General features: G+C 50.8%; 1 protein-coding gene across 2 annotated transcripts; it reads right to left on the bottom strand.

Annotated features, from left to right (window-relative positions):
• Nucleotides 1-1,109: 1,109 nt before the first annotated feature.
• On the bottom strand, nucleotides 1,110-14,139 carry MLEC (malectin). Of its 2 annotated transcripts, XM_054844641.1 has the most exons (5): nucleotides 13,712-13,952; nucleotides 10,125-10,303; nucleotides 8,583-8,759; nucleotides 8,367-8,424; nucleotides 1,110-7,205 (listed from the first exon to the last, which is right to left on the bottom strand). In XM_054844641.1, exons 1-5 carry the CDS (start codon nucleotides 13,899-13,901, stop codon nucleotides 6,976-6,978), a joined length of 834 nt encoding a protein of 277 aa, XP_054700616.1. In that variant the 5' UTR covers nucleotides 13,902-13,952; the 3' UTR covers nucleotides 1,110-6,975. The 2 variants fall into 2 exon arrangements, with proteins under 2 accessions (XP_054700616.1, XP_054700617.1); XM_054844642.1 differs by lacking the exons at nucleotides 8,367-8,424; nucleotides 8,583-8,759 and having other exon boundaries at nucleotides 13,712-14,139.

Here is a 14,139-nt window from a genome sequence, read left to right as displayed (position 1 = left end):
TTACAGAGAGCCCTGGTCTTTTTAGGGAGCGGGGGCAAGCACTTTTTGGGGAGCAGCTGCAGGCTGGCATGATGTCAGCACGGGGCTGGCATGGAGCGCGCAGCCCACTGCTGCCCTGCCAGGCTCTCCCCGGGTCAGCCAGCCTCCCGGCCATGCCCCCACCACCCCCCCGTGAGCACACAGCAGAGGGACAGTGGCAGAGAGCAGATGAGTCTCCTGAGCAGGCCAGAGGGACTGCGGCGGTCCCGCGGGAGCATCACACCGCAAAAGGATGCGTTTCTTCCCAAAAGAGGAGCAGCCCACCAGCCTGCATTAGGCACTTAAGAGCTGCTGAGAGTCACCTCCAGCCCTTCAGGGAACTGAGGCAAAAACAAGAAACATCTGTGTCCTCTTTTTAGACTCCAGCCAACACTCAACACGCTCAAGATGACTGGAAACAGATTTAGAGCAGCGGTTAGTGACGTTTGCTGCTGCCCGTAAGCAGCACGCGCCTGCTACTGCCAACCAAATGCTATTTCAAACAAGCCTGCCCTTGCCAGTGCTCTCAAGTCGTCCTCGCTGCATCGGGTTTGGTCCCTCCATCCCATGCCCTAGGAAGGACAGACCACAGACCCAAGCTGTCCAGAAGAGCAGCTGCTCTGCCCAGGGCCGAGGTCTCTCGTCCTCCGAGAGCTAGCAGCTAGAGGAGGAAGGTGTTGCTTTCTCTCTGCTCCAGCTACAGCCCCTCTGACCGCCTCTGATGCAGTTTCGAGCTGAAATCGGGGCAGCTTGCAAAACCCCAGAAAGTAGATTACATCTCTGGTGTTCCTGATCTGAGCAGGAAGCAACAGGGTCCACATCAGCACTTTTAAGAGGATGTTATACCATTCAACTTATACTTAATTGCCCAAAATAACTGGCAAGAGAATACCGGAGCAGTCCCAGAGGCAGGCAGCGGCAGGGAGAGGCTCTGGGCTGCAGCAGTGGTGGGATGTTAAACTGCACCTCGGCAGCAGCCTGCAGTCCCTTCCGCAGTGCAGTCAGTCTCAGCCTCCCACATCGCGAACCATAAAGCAGAGGGGGTTCCCCCCCATCCCCACCGCTAGAAAAGAGGGACCACCTCATCCAAGTGACAATATAATTTTGTTTATTTTCCTTTAACACACTGCTGGTTAAAACTGCCAGACAGTAGATTTCAGAACATTCCCTCAACCAAACATCCTGGGGAAGTTAAAAAATAAAACCGCTACCATGTACCAAAAATAAAATAACCCACCCCCACAGCTGTCTTTTCCCCCAAACTAGTCCCTGCAAAGCCAATGCAATCAGAAATAGACATCTGTGCTTTTCACCCAGGGCCCAAGCTTGCTGCAAAACAAACTAAAAAAAACCCCCGGCACTGCAAGTTGTTATAACACAAAGCAATGGACAGTAAAATAAAAAAATCCTCCTTAAAAACCCTTTGTACTGGTGACAAGTAGAGATGGAGATCTCTCCCCACACTGTTTAGCCTTTACAGACAACTTAGACCTGCAGCTTCAAGTAGTTTGTGACACGTCCTTAATGCCAACATCACAGGTCACTTCGGTGCGTCCCAGCCTATGCAGCCGGGCTTTATGGAGCAGTGGGACCCTTCACCAATGCTAAAAGCTGCTACGACAATGGGATCCAAACACCACTGTCACCTGCCCAGCATCTCGCAGTCCTGGCTGCTGTCTCCTGGCACGAAGCACAAATCCTGCCTCTGCTCTCACCATTCTTCAGGGCTGCTTTACCAACCCGGCTGCTTCTTGAGCAGGAAAGCCCTGAACACAAGAAACCCCTGTAGAAACCACAAAAGTCAAGCCCCTACTTGCAAGTTTCCAGATACTGCCAGTGCCCTAGCTCAGGAACTGTTATAGTGTGACAGAACAGCCCTGGTAGCACAGGCAAGCACATCCCCACTATGCGTGACTGGGAACAACTCCAGGGCAGAGATCCTGCATTTCCTAGATTCACACTCTCCCCAGTTAAACCGGTTCAAGCTGTACTTTGCCCCTTGCCTTGAAATCTAAATCTCCATCACACAAACTCTTTAGCAGAGACCTTTGATGTTTGCAAAAGATTATTCACATTTTCTAATCAGCCAGCACTGTTCCTAGGAGGGAGGAAAGCACTTCTGTTTTGTTGATTTTTTCCTTTTTTTTTTTTTAAATAAAGCACTTTTTGGAAAAAAAAAAAGAAATCAAAACCTATCAATAACCTGCAGCAGCATCCCACTGATCACAGCCTGGGGACAGCGTCGCCACATCCCTCCCCCTCCCACATCTTCCCCCCAATCTCCAAAAATAGTATTTAATATACAGCAATAAACTCTGAGCAAGCCAGAGTCCCGGAAGACATGGACCTGCTTTCACCCCTCCCGTCCAGCCCAGCACCATTTCAATGTGGTTGCTACTATACTCCTGGGACAAATCCATTCGGATCCAAGGTGAAATGCACGTGCCCCAGCCCCGCTGGGCAGCACACAAAGCAGGGGTGCAGCACAGGAGGCCTATTCATATAAACACATCTCTGAGCCTTCACAGCTCCAGCCCGGTGCTGTGTTTGTGCCGTTGAGAATACCTGTCTGAGCCTATTTGGGACTAGCCAGTGAAGACAGACTGGTGGAACCAGGCTGACATTAAAAAAAAGCATCCTTGAATTGTATTAGACTTTGGCATTTGTTGTGGACATGCAGAAGCGCCAGTAGGTAAATTAGCTCAGTGCTGGCCCAGCTCCCATTTCCCTTGGATTCTCAGCAAGGATATCTCCCTCCCTGTCACATAATTGCAAGAAGCAGACAGATCTCTCCCACATTTGAGCACCAAACAGAGCCTGAAACACTTGGTACTTCACAGCTGCTCAGAATCTGTCTCACATCAAGGGCTGAAGCTGCTCTGCTGGTCCTCTCCCTCCTCCTGCTGTTTTCTATCAAAGACAGGCCTGTTCAGCCCAGGCTTCCCATATCAAGCCATTTCCCTAGCTGTTGCAATCCCATTTCAACTAAACGAAGACCAACAGACAAAGCAAAAGGTCTCTGCTCCCCGTTCAGACCCGAACGGTGTGGGGCAAGCCCTTGGTGAGTGAATTTGGGGGGCAGGACCCCCCAAGCCACACTCTGCACCCAGAAGCTGTAAGCATCATACGACTACCAGGACCTAGCCATGACTCACTTGGCTCTGAACTGCACAGACACGCAGGCACCAGACTGTCTGGAAGTTCTCCATCCTGCCTTCAGGAGATTTCTGGGGCAGATCAGACCTGAAGGAGCTCTTCCAGTTCTTCTATCCCCTCCTAGGCTTTTTTTTCCTCCATTGACCTCAAGGGCTGGAACCAAAGATACTCGCTCACAGTTCTCTGCTTCAGCTGTGACCTCTGGAGCTGGCATCCAGGGACAGCAAGACAGTCCCCAGCTGATCACAAGGCCAGGGAATGCCTGTATATTGGGGAAAAAGAAAAAAACAACTCAGAAGCTCCTTAAAAAAAAAAAAGAAGCTTCTTCAAATAGACTTTTATTCAAAGCCTGAGACAAAGGCACCAAAAAGACAAGGGAATTAATTTGGCTTTCTGCTCACTGCCACCTGGGATACTCAGAAGGGTCAGAGCTGCTGCTTTAGTCACACACGCAGAAAAGGAAAATGGCCTGGCTTAAAGGTACAGAGGAGGGGCTGATAAGGGGGTAATTAAGACAGGCTTTGGAACCACTACCCTGAGGCTGGATCCAGACCCAAAACATGATCGACAGTGTTGTCTCCCCTTTATTAAGTGGAAGCTTTATTAAAGTTGCCTTCTCTGCCCCTCTCTACACAACCACTTCACGAATGAAGGTGGCGTCTGTTCTGACCCAGCTCCCCACACTGCTGCACAGGGACATGTGCTTCATCGCCTGCTGCTGGCTGGAGGCAACAAAGCACAAACAGGCTTGTCTAACCAGCCTCAGTTAAAGAACACCTTGGATATTCCCTCAAACACTCGTGCTGGAAAGCTACAGCCAACCTAAACTTTTTCTTTCCCTGGTCAGGACCGAGTACCTCATTATATCCATCTGTCTGGCTTGCAGGTGCCAGACAGAGATGGCAAGGGGAGCCAGCCCGAGTATGCCATTCCCAGCAAGGTGCTGACTGGTTATCCCCTACCATCCTCCCATGTACCCACATGCTTTGTTGGAAGGCTCCTTCGGAGGCAAACCTGTCAGGATGGGATGGACCAACAAGGAAAACTGCTCATAGCACCATAACAGGGTCAGGAACCCCTCAACCACCCAGACACCAGCTTTGTAGTGACAAAAAACCCACATAAAACCAGAGCCAAACCAACTAAATTGAAGCCATGGAGGATGAACTATTCCTCCTCCCTATTCTTATTCAAATAAGACAAATTCATTTGAACCGAGCAACTGGAACACAACAGATCACACCCTGCACAGATTTGCCTTAGGGTGGACGATGGCACCAAATGGGTGCCCTAGCTGCCAGGAGAGGGAGGGATAAACTATCCTAGAAGACTTGTCTCCGACTTTTGCATGCCTAAATAAATGCACACCCTCTTCCTCATGCTAGGCAATGTGAGCCACAAGAAGCTGAGTGATTCCTTGCTTCAATGATGCTCAAATAAAATGCAACCTAAAAGGCCTGGAGGAGAACAGCTCCTTACAGAGAAGCTTGCTTTCAAGCCTGGGTTCTTTGCTTAACAAATCAGTGCAGTTCATGCTTCTCAAAACTGATAAAGATCTAAATGTCCCTGTGCTCCAGTTAGAGCAATCCCAAAAATGCTGGAGAATCTCTGCAGGCACTGTCACCAAACAAAAGAGAGCTCGGTATCTTAGAAGAGTTTTATAAGTACTACGATTTTAACAGCAGCTAGAAGACAAAGCAGACTATTTCAAGCTTACTTGTTTTTCATTCTAATGTTTGTTCTTAAGATCTGCTCTCTGTAAAGCCTGTCTTCTCCTTCCGGTATGGCCGGGACCCTCTTGCTTCTCCCAAGCTGGCTGTTACCACTTGTACAATTGGAGAGAAGGTAATTAAGGTCCTACTGCTTGCTTTTTAGCTCACAGACACAGAATTAGGGTCAGGCCTATAGCAGCGATATATGCGATCAGAAAGGCAAGGTTCAGTGCCGCTGCTAAAGAGAGCAGTTCTTTGACACCTCCCCCAGCTCCTGTTCTGGAGCTAGTGAGCTGGCAGCTCATATCACAGCTTGAGGGTTAGGAGGAAGCAAAGGCTTCAGCTGCTTGGGCCCAGCAGAGCAGAAAGGCTGCTCCTCCTGTTTCCTTTCCAGAAACTAGGGAATTCTGCTGACCCTTCTCAGCTCAAAGAAAGGCTGAGCCACTGCAGGAGATCAAACCCAAGAATAACTGCTAGGAAAACTCAGGCCCAGGGAAGAACAGAAGCAAGGAGGACATCACTCAGTACCACTGCTCCAGGTAGACGGCACTGTTGAGAACAACAGAGATAGCATGAGGTAAAGTGTTCTGTGAGCCCAGAGCTCACCAACATCGAAGCTGACCCGCAAGGACCCAACCCTGCCTGGGACAGATCCTGCTGCAGCACACAGAACATCTCCCTCCCACCAGCCAGAAGTGCTCAACACATCAGAGGCCAAGACCATGGGAAGGCAGCTCCTCGGGGCCTGCAGCTCTGGATCAGCAGGCGCAGCAAGGGCTTTCACTCTGCTCAGCCTCCGTCGGGCAGGCACAGGCTCTGCATGTGGAAAGAGAAGCCTCTTGCAGAAATATCCCTGGGGGAAGCAGTGACCTTGTCTCCAGTGTTCTGGTCACTTTCAGATCTCTGGAGGGCAACAAACCACCTTGCTCTACAGTACTGAAATGTCGGATGTCTGCCCCCTCACCACCGCACCTTGGTATGCAAAGGGCTGAGCTAACCGAAGACACTAACCAACTCCACTGCGCCTCTCACTGCTGCAGGGAGGCCTGGTCCCTATGACAGGGAACAAGAGCTCACAGGGAGCATCAGCAAGGTTGCTCCGCTGTCATACAGCACAGGTTGTTCACAGTCACTGGGCAGGGAGCTAACCATTCGGAAGGTCAAGGAACAAGCCCAGAATCTCCTCTCTAGGTCATCCGATTCTCAGCTTCTTCCAAAGGAGATGTCACTTGCTAGAAAAGGCAAAACAAGGAACTGGGCTTAAAATGAAACCTTCGAAAAGGATGTTAAAGGAAACAAAAGCCATAATCAATACAGAAAACAAGTGCATCTGATCAGACGCGAACATCAGCCTCTTGCAGGCTACAGCAGAATCCCTCTGCATGGATCTAACATAATTGTCAAACTAGGAAAGTCTCTCCCAACTGGTGCAGCAAATCAGGCCAGATAAATCCCTTTGCTCCTGGCGCAGCTTGCACTCTTAGGAGGAGAACGTCTCCACAGAGGCTGAGCGGCTAGCTGGAGTCTTGGTATCTTTATGCAGGCGAGTACCATACATCACGTTGCACACATTCAGGGAGATGCTGAGCCAGGCTCTGTCCTCCATAGTCGTTAGTCACCCAACGGCACCACAACACTTCCACGCTCCCAGACAAAATGTGTACCCAGGCCTGGTTTTAAGAGCCTGCTTCCCTGCTTAAGGAACCGCATTCCACCCAGCAAAGGCAGAGATCTTGCAGCACATGGTTTTCTCTCAGTGTGGGATGTGGCCCAGGACTGCTAGCATCAGCTTTCGACAGCCCAATACACAGACAGCCAGGACTCAGTTTACTCTTGGATGCCCCAGGGAGGATCAGAGGCTGCACATGGTGCGAAGGGGAAGGCAAGGGCCTCGCTGCTTGCTGGCAGGGGGGAAGGTAAGCTCCCTCTTACCTGGACCTGCTATTCATTCCAAATGAATCATCTTTTTTTTTTTCTTTTTTTTTTTTTTTCCTTAAATTATGAACAATATGGAGAAATTGAAAGCAACCGTGTTTGGTCCAACTCCTTCCCTCCCAGCCCCTTGGCTGATGCTCTGTGAGGCTTGCTCTCACAATCGGCAGAGGCAGAAGAGGGTAGGAATGAAGACACCAAAGGCCACCAATATAGGAAACATGAGGCTGCTGTTGTCCGAGGCATAGGGGTTTGGTGTGCGTGGGCCTGACTGAACCCGGTTCTTATTTGCCTGTTTTTTAACATTGGAGCCATCGTCATATTCATCTTCATCATCATCTTCCTCTTTTTTCTCCAGACCTGGGTGTGGCTGCAGCTTTGGAACATCTGTTGGACGAGACAAAAGGTTGCAAGGAGTCAGGATGTAACCTGGGAAATCACCCGAGTCACTCCCTTCCCCTCTCCCCGATCCAGCATGCACACCACACCTGACACCACAGCAACACCATGGCCAGAGCACCCCAGGAAACAGGACCATCCTCCCTCAGAGGCTCACACTGCTATTTCTTTCCTCCATGATGCAAGAGCATCCAAAGACACAGTATGCAAATTAAACGACATCCCTCCACCTCATCTACCCGTCACAGAGAAGCTACAGCACAAAAGCACGCTTAGAGCATACACAGTCAGATACCACACCTGCCCAGTGAGATCTAGTCAAGAACAAGCATCTTCTGCCTGCGAGACCAGCAGATACAGGTACAAACAGGAACGGGAACAACCCTTTCCACAAATGGTCCTACCTCACATCATGGCACCCCCCAGACCTACCAGAGCAGCACGGCCCAACCCCACTCAAATCCAGTCCTCTGGAGCCTGAACTGCAGGTCCCACACACAGCAAGGTGCCACCTGGCCACAAGGTTACACACCAAATCTTCAGGAGAACTTGGCAGCCCCTGACCAAACTGATGCTTTGGTCAGAGAGGGGTCCTAAACCTCCCCTGTACAGGAGCTCCAACTCCAGCACAGATTTACAAAGAGGGTGATGAAAGAGCAAGGACTTCACTAGCACTCCCCACTGCTATGCAGAGGAACTGATATGTGGAAAAAAAAAAGCTGCCTTGTCCTCAAGCTGAGAAGGCAAAACAAAGCTCCAGGTAAGAAACACTTAACTACTAGCTAAAAGATGTCTGTAAATTACTTGTCTGCAGGGCTGCTGCTGACATCCAAGGCCAGAGGGAGTTTATCTGTAACTGTAAGCTAAGACTGACCAGACGTGTTCCCTTCTCCTCTACCCCACATGCAGGAAGTCCTGAACCAAACTGTTTTTTCTTATTCCAAAAATGACACAGCTTTATGCAGTTGGAGGTGTAGGAGGACACTACACACCTATTTCACTCTGCAACTCCACTCTGTGGGAACTTGCTCAGAGAGAAACAGTTTTGGCAGAGGTGGGTCAGCAAGAGCCATGATCTCATGGTCTGAGAAGCAACAGGCTGCTCTCCAAGGGGGAAGAGCCTTCTGGCTCAAAAAAAACTGTGCTTACCTTCCACTGTTCCTTGCAGGATGTATAGGGCACAGATTTTCGGATTGTCATAGTAGCCCTAGAGAAAGCAAAGAAGGAAATCAGTTGTGGAGCTTTGAGGAAAGAAATATCATCCCCACCTACCATCACCTCTCCTCCTTCAGCACACAGCTGCATCACATGTCTGGGGAAGGAAGGGAAAGGAAGATCAGGGCTCTGCCCAGAAAAGCTTATTACCTTTACAAACTCAATGTGGAGCTTCCCCGTGAACGTTGAAACCTCTCCCTGGACACTCAGTTTCCCCTTTTTGATACTCATGGGAATGATCTCATCGTGAGCTGTGCTGTGTCCAACTCTGTCAAAAATGTCCAAGTCCTTCACCACCACGTGGCCATTCAAGCGAACATCAAATACCTTCAGGGTGGAAGAAATGACAGAGTGTCAGAACAGATTCGAGCACATGATGGTTGAAAGGGGAACAGAACAGGAAAGGTCTCTGCTTGTTATGCACCCAGGACCAGAAAGCATTGTAGCACACACTGTCCCACCACACATGCTTCACTCCCATGGGAAGGATTCAGAGCCCAAAAGCAGCCAGGTAAAGAAGCATTTAACGTTGCTTTCAAGTACCCTGAAATCTGCCTCCTTCTTTTAAAAATAACCCCTACACCTGCTGTTCAGAACTGAGGACACCACAATTTTATCCCGGTTTATTCATATTTTGTTTTCACAACTTGCTTTGCACCTACTGGCTGAGGACCTGCTCCTACCACCCCAGGGTGGCTGCGGCACACCACACCCTAGGGAGTTCAGCCATTTCTAACTAACAGCCTGCAGCAGAGAAGAGGAAACAAGCTGGTAAAGGACACAGAGTTTGAAGGAGGTAAAATGTTGAACTGCTAACCACATCTGTGAATTCAGAGTGAAAGTCCTCCTCAGGGCTGTAATGACTCAAACTTCACTCAGCACCTGGGGAATCCCAGCAGAACCACATGAAGGAAGAGGGACCAAAGATGCCTCAGCCCTTCAGTTTAATCTGAGTCTGCATTTTGCATCCATTCTGTCAGCCAGCCCCACCAGTTCTGTTCCCCGAAATACTTCTCTGGCAGGAAGGCAGCACAGTGCTTAAAGAGATTCTAAAGAAGCTGATGGAGGCAGAGGAGAGCCCAACTAAGACACACACAACTGCTGTCCCAATCTATCGCAGGGGTCTGAGTTCTTTGTGCTTCTGCTTTCACATCTGTACATCAGATATTTCAAAAGTGGGCAAGAATTATTCTTCTCTAAAGAGCAATAAAGAGAGTTGAATTTAACTTTGTGCTTTCGGGATCAGTTTGGACAGTACCAAGTCTTATTACATTCGCACAAATTGTTTTGAGTAGGTTATTTAACCCAGATCACTTCCCTCATTCAATCTGTGCAATACTTCCTTCAGCACAAGCATGCCATCAGGTCAGGAACAAGCGTTCAGGAAAAAGAGAAAAACACTTCTTCTCAAAGCCAGCACAGCCTAAACAGATCATAAAACTCTAGTGCTAGTTATGTTTAGTTGCACATGTTTGAATACTTTGTAATGCAATTTTCCAGGCCAGCTGTGTATCTGTAATGTGGAAGACAGCTCGAAGTTTCAGAACGCACGAGAGGTCTAGGAACAAAATTAACCATTAGTGCCTTACTTTACTCCTTTCTCCAGTATGCAAAGCAGCAGAGGCAACCTGTGCATGCACAGTCTTAGCCAGGAACTCACATCAAAGAGACAAGCAAGGAGCTGTTGCTTACCTTCTGTTGAGACTGTGCAAAATAGACCTCTGCGAACTTCAACACCAGCACATAGTCACCCTCCTCTTTGATGGGAACTTCATAGCCAAAGGTTTCCTCATTGTAACGCTCAGTCTGGTACAGAATCTGATCTTCTGCGTTGGACCGCAAGATTGGCAGCTTCATACCATAGTCAGAAGCTGAGTTTCAAGCAAAAAACAGTGAGAGGAAAGGTTAACTTCTGAGGCACATGGAAGAGACATTTTATATACTCTTGAAGTGCTTAACTCCCTAAGTGACATTAGCACTCATGCCCTCGTCAGACCTGTCCCCTCTCCTTGCTCTGACCAGGAGGAAGTACTACTGGAGTAGAAGCAGAGGTAGCCCAAGCCCCCGAAACCTGGGTCCTGTAGAAAAACAGGTCTGGACCCGCCGTAGTCCAAGACGCAATAAACTCACTCGCACCGTTTCAGAAAGAAAAGTCTATTTCCCAAACAGGGCACAGAGCCAAAGGACTTGGCCATTGGCTCCTGCTTCAAAGAGGAAAACACCTAGAATATTTTTACAACATTTTCAAATTACAAACTCCGAGTACAAAAACAAAACAGCACAGGACTGATTTGATTCATTCATTCAACGGATTTGAAGTTAGCAGTCAATGGCATCAGGTTTTAGAGACTCACCCTTACTCAAGTGAAAGCCTGGGGAATGGCAGAAGGGTGCAAAGCATTAGACATCTTACAAAACCCTTTCTTCTCACCACAGCCGTGCAATACCTGCCAGCTTGAAGACACAAAGAAGGAAGCAAGAAAGATACACAAGGGCTCCATCAGCTGCTGTTCTCAGTCACCCAGCTGAAATGGGTGCTATCTGCAGGCATCAGAACAGCCCTGAGAAGGGTCCAAACAACATTCCCAAATGGGACAATACTTGAGAAAACAACAGAAATCTTAAAATTTGCCCATTATTTCACCACCTCTAGGGCAGCCCTCAAAAGATCTTAAGCCAGCTTGACATTTTGTTGTGTCAGGGTTACTGTACAAACACAAACTGATGCGTGCCTCAAGAGCTCAGAATCAAGTAATTCCCCACCAAGACAGGGGAAGGAGGGACGACTGTGGACATCACCTGCCCAGTGGCACTTCAGTCAGAAGTTGATCCAGATGAAGTTCTCTGCTGACACTTGCCACTTCCACCCCCATTTCCATGGGAACAGACACTGCATTGGCAAAGACAAAGCAAGAACTACTAACCCAGCACACATTGCCAAAGATGGAGCCAATACAAATGAACAAGAGGAAATTAATGCCAGTTCTTAGTCTCCAGTTTCACATACAGCTGCTCAAGCTGCTTCTCTTTACCACCCAAACCTGGGCGAAAGGCTGAAGACTCTAATCACCAGAAATACAGAGGGTGAAAAGTTTAACCTGTCCTCCCACACAGATATTTCTGGCCAGCTACAGATTACAGTGATAGCAAACCAAGGACTCCACAGAAGTCTGCTCTTATTAGAGGAAAGCCTGAACAGGAAGAAAGTCCTTTAATAGCCAAGAAGGTAACTGGAGAGGAAGATCTGTCACCTACGTATCAGAGGTCTGTTGACATAGCTGTGAAAGTGAGCTTGATTTCACAGTGTGCTGAGAGATAGCTCACAGAGACAAGCAGTACACATTAAGCTGCAACTCAACTATGTTTGGCACCTGGCTATTCTGTAATTGCCATCAGCACATTTTGTCCTTTAGGGCACAACATCTGAACTGAGGCTTGGGAAAAAAAAAAAAAAAGGTTTTAATTTGCCTAGAGGCAGTACAGCTCAGAAACGCTATCCCTAGGTCGTTTCTTCCCAGTCAGCCACATATTTCTGCTGTAGCCATTACATGCCTATCAACACAGAGAGGAGTCCAGAGTAGACCGAACAATGGTGCAATAAAAAGCCATTGAGGAAAAAGCAGCTGAGAGCTCAAAGGGGTAAAGTCTCCTCCACTGTGCCTGGCACCGCTGGCTGAAGCAGGATTACTTTAACAGCCTGCAGTTCAGAGGAGATACCACAGGCTTTCCCCAAAGGAAGAGCATGTCAGTGAGCTTGAAAAAGACTCTTTTTCTTCTCAACTCAAAAATAAATTGTTCCAGTCTACAAGGTCATTGTCTTTCAAGTCACACATGTGAGAGGTCTGGTGAAGGGAAGGTGACCTACAGCGATCAGCGCACCTTGTGTGACTGGGGCACCAGCTCCCACTGGGGTGAATAACACCTAACAAACTATATTCATATTTAAATGTGACCTCCTCTGTATCCATTGTGCCCCAAGGGCTCTCGGTTCAGGATGGCATTATGCAGGGTGAGCAATGGCAGTCCTAGCTGTACGACACAGGACAATCCTCACCATCCTACATGGAAACAGCGAAGGTTAGACTTAACAGTCAACAGATAGGTCATCCTCTCTGCACTCCACCACTGCTGTCACCTGATAGCAGGAGCAGCTCAGCACGGCTAACTTTTCAATACATTTGTGTATCAACCTAGTTTTGGTGCACCAACTATCAGAAACAGACAAAATTCATACAACTTGAACAGTTCCAGGGAAGTAGGAAAAGGTAACCCAAGTGCAAGTGTAACATTAGTTCTCCATCCTGTCCTTACTGGTAGATAGAAGCTTTTACTGATTCAGTAGAGCAGCTGATCATATCCCATCTGCCTCGACTTCTGCTTCTGTCCCTGCCCTGCTCTTGAACACCCTGTCAGGACTGGAGCTCAGCTGCTCAGTAGAGCCGACCAGCCAACTACACCTTCCTCCTGCCCGGCCCCAGCACCGGGGCTCCAGCACAATCCCCCCTCCCTGTTGGGACCAGGCTGCTGGTAGCAGGCATCACCCCGCACCACGAACGATTCAGCTGCGCAGAGCGGGCAAAGCACGTTCTCACTTTACCGAGAGCACAGCAGGCTGGGCTTCAAACTGGCAGATCTTGCTGTGGAAACTGGGGTCTTTCAGTGGAAAATGGAAAAAGAGGAGCCAGGCGGCTGCATGCGGCCGGTTTGGCAGCCTGACCGCTCCCGTCGCCGTTCCAGCCGAAATTCCACTCCAGCCCGCGAGGAGCGACTTCCCCTCCGGCATTACACAACCCCACAGCCCGAGGCCGGGAAAACCAGCCCGAAGCCGGCAGGGCTCATCCCGCCGCCCCCGGGGGCCAGGGCCCGCTCTGCCGCGGGGATAGGGGGTGCGGCCCCCAGCCGGGCCCGGCGGGACGACGCGGGGGGGTCGCGGTCCCGGCGGGTGACAACTGCCGTGCGGGGGCTGCGCCGGCGCTCCCCGCGGGCCCTCGCTGTCCCCCGGCCAGCCCCTCCGCGACACCGGGCCCGGGCGGCTGAGGGAGAGGAGACTCTGCCTGCGAGCCTGCCCGGGCCACCGCAGCCCTGCGGGGAGACCCACCGACCCTCCGCGGCGGGGCCGGAGGAGGCGGAACGGCGCCGGGGGGACGCTAGTCCCGGACCCCCGCCGACACAGGCGGACCTCACCGCCCCCGGCGGAGCGGAGCGGGCCCCGAGGGCAGCCCCACCGACACCTCCCCGGCGGGCCGCCCGCGCGGCACCGGCGTCCCCCCCGCCCTCACCTCGGCCCACGCGGCCCTCGAGCGGGTCCTTGCGGAAGTGGATGCCGTTCACGTCCACATGGGCATCGCCGCCTGCGTTGACGGCCCAGATGACGCTGTCGGCGAGGCCGCCCGCCGCGCCCCGCAGCAGCGGCAGCAGCAGCAGCAAGGGCGGCAGCAGCGGCGCCCCGCGCGCCCCGGTGCCCACCATCTCGGGCTCCCGGCGCCGCGCCCGCCCCTTCCTGCCGCCACCAGGGGGCAGCCTACCCCGCTGCCGGGGCGGAGCGCGCGTCGGCCAATCTACACACCGCAAGCCGAATATTAATTCTCTGCCCGCCTGCCATTAGGCGGCCGAGGGCTTCTATCTGCATATTCATGACGTCCCGGGCCAATGGGCGGCGGGAGCAGGCGAGCAGGCTTGGTTGAGAGGCGAGGGGACGGCGGCGCGC

This window comes from Grus americana, chromosome 16, assembly GCF_028858705.1.
Source record: "Grus americana isolate bGruAme1 chromosome 16, bGruAme1.mat, whole genome shotgun sequence".
Classification (NCBI taxonomy): domain Eukaryota; kingdom Metazoa; phylum Chordata; class Aves; order Gruiformes; family Gruidae; genus Grus; species Grus americana.
Note: the sequence above shows the minus strand (reverse complement) of the source record. Positions and strands in the feature narration are given on the sequence as shown.

Bases quoted from the DNA above. Each gene is read 5' to 3' on its own strand.
- MLEC (XM_054844641.1), bottom strand. From the start codon at position 13,901: ATGGTGGGCACCGGGGCGCGCGGGGCGCCGCTGCTGCCGCCCTTGCTG. The intron at 8,760-10,124 runs GTAAGCAACAGC...TCCACCCTGAAG, and splicing joins TTGCACAGTCTCAACAGAAG to GTATTTGATGTTCGCTTGAA. The intron at 7,206-8,366 runs GTAAGCACAGTT...CTCGTCCAACAG, and splicing joins CCTGCAAGGAACAGTGGAAG to ATGTTCCAAAGCTGCAGCCA.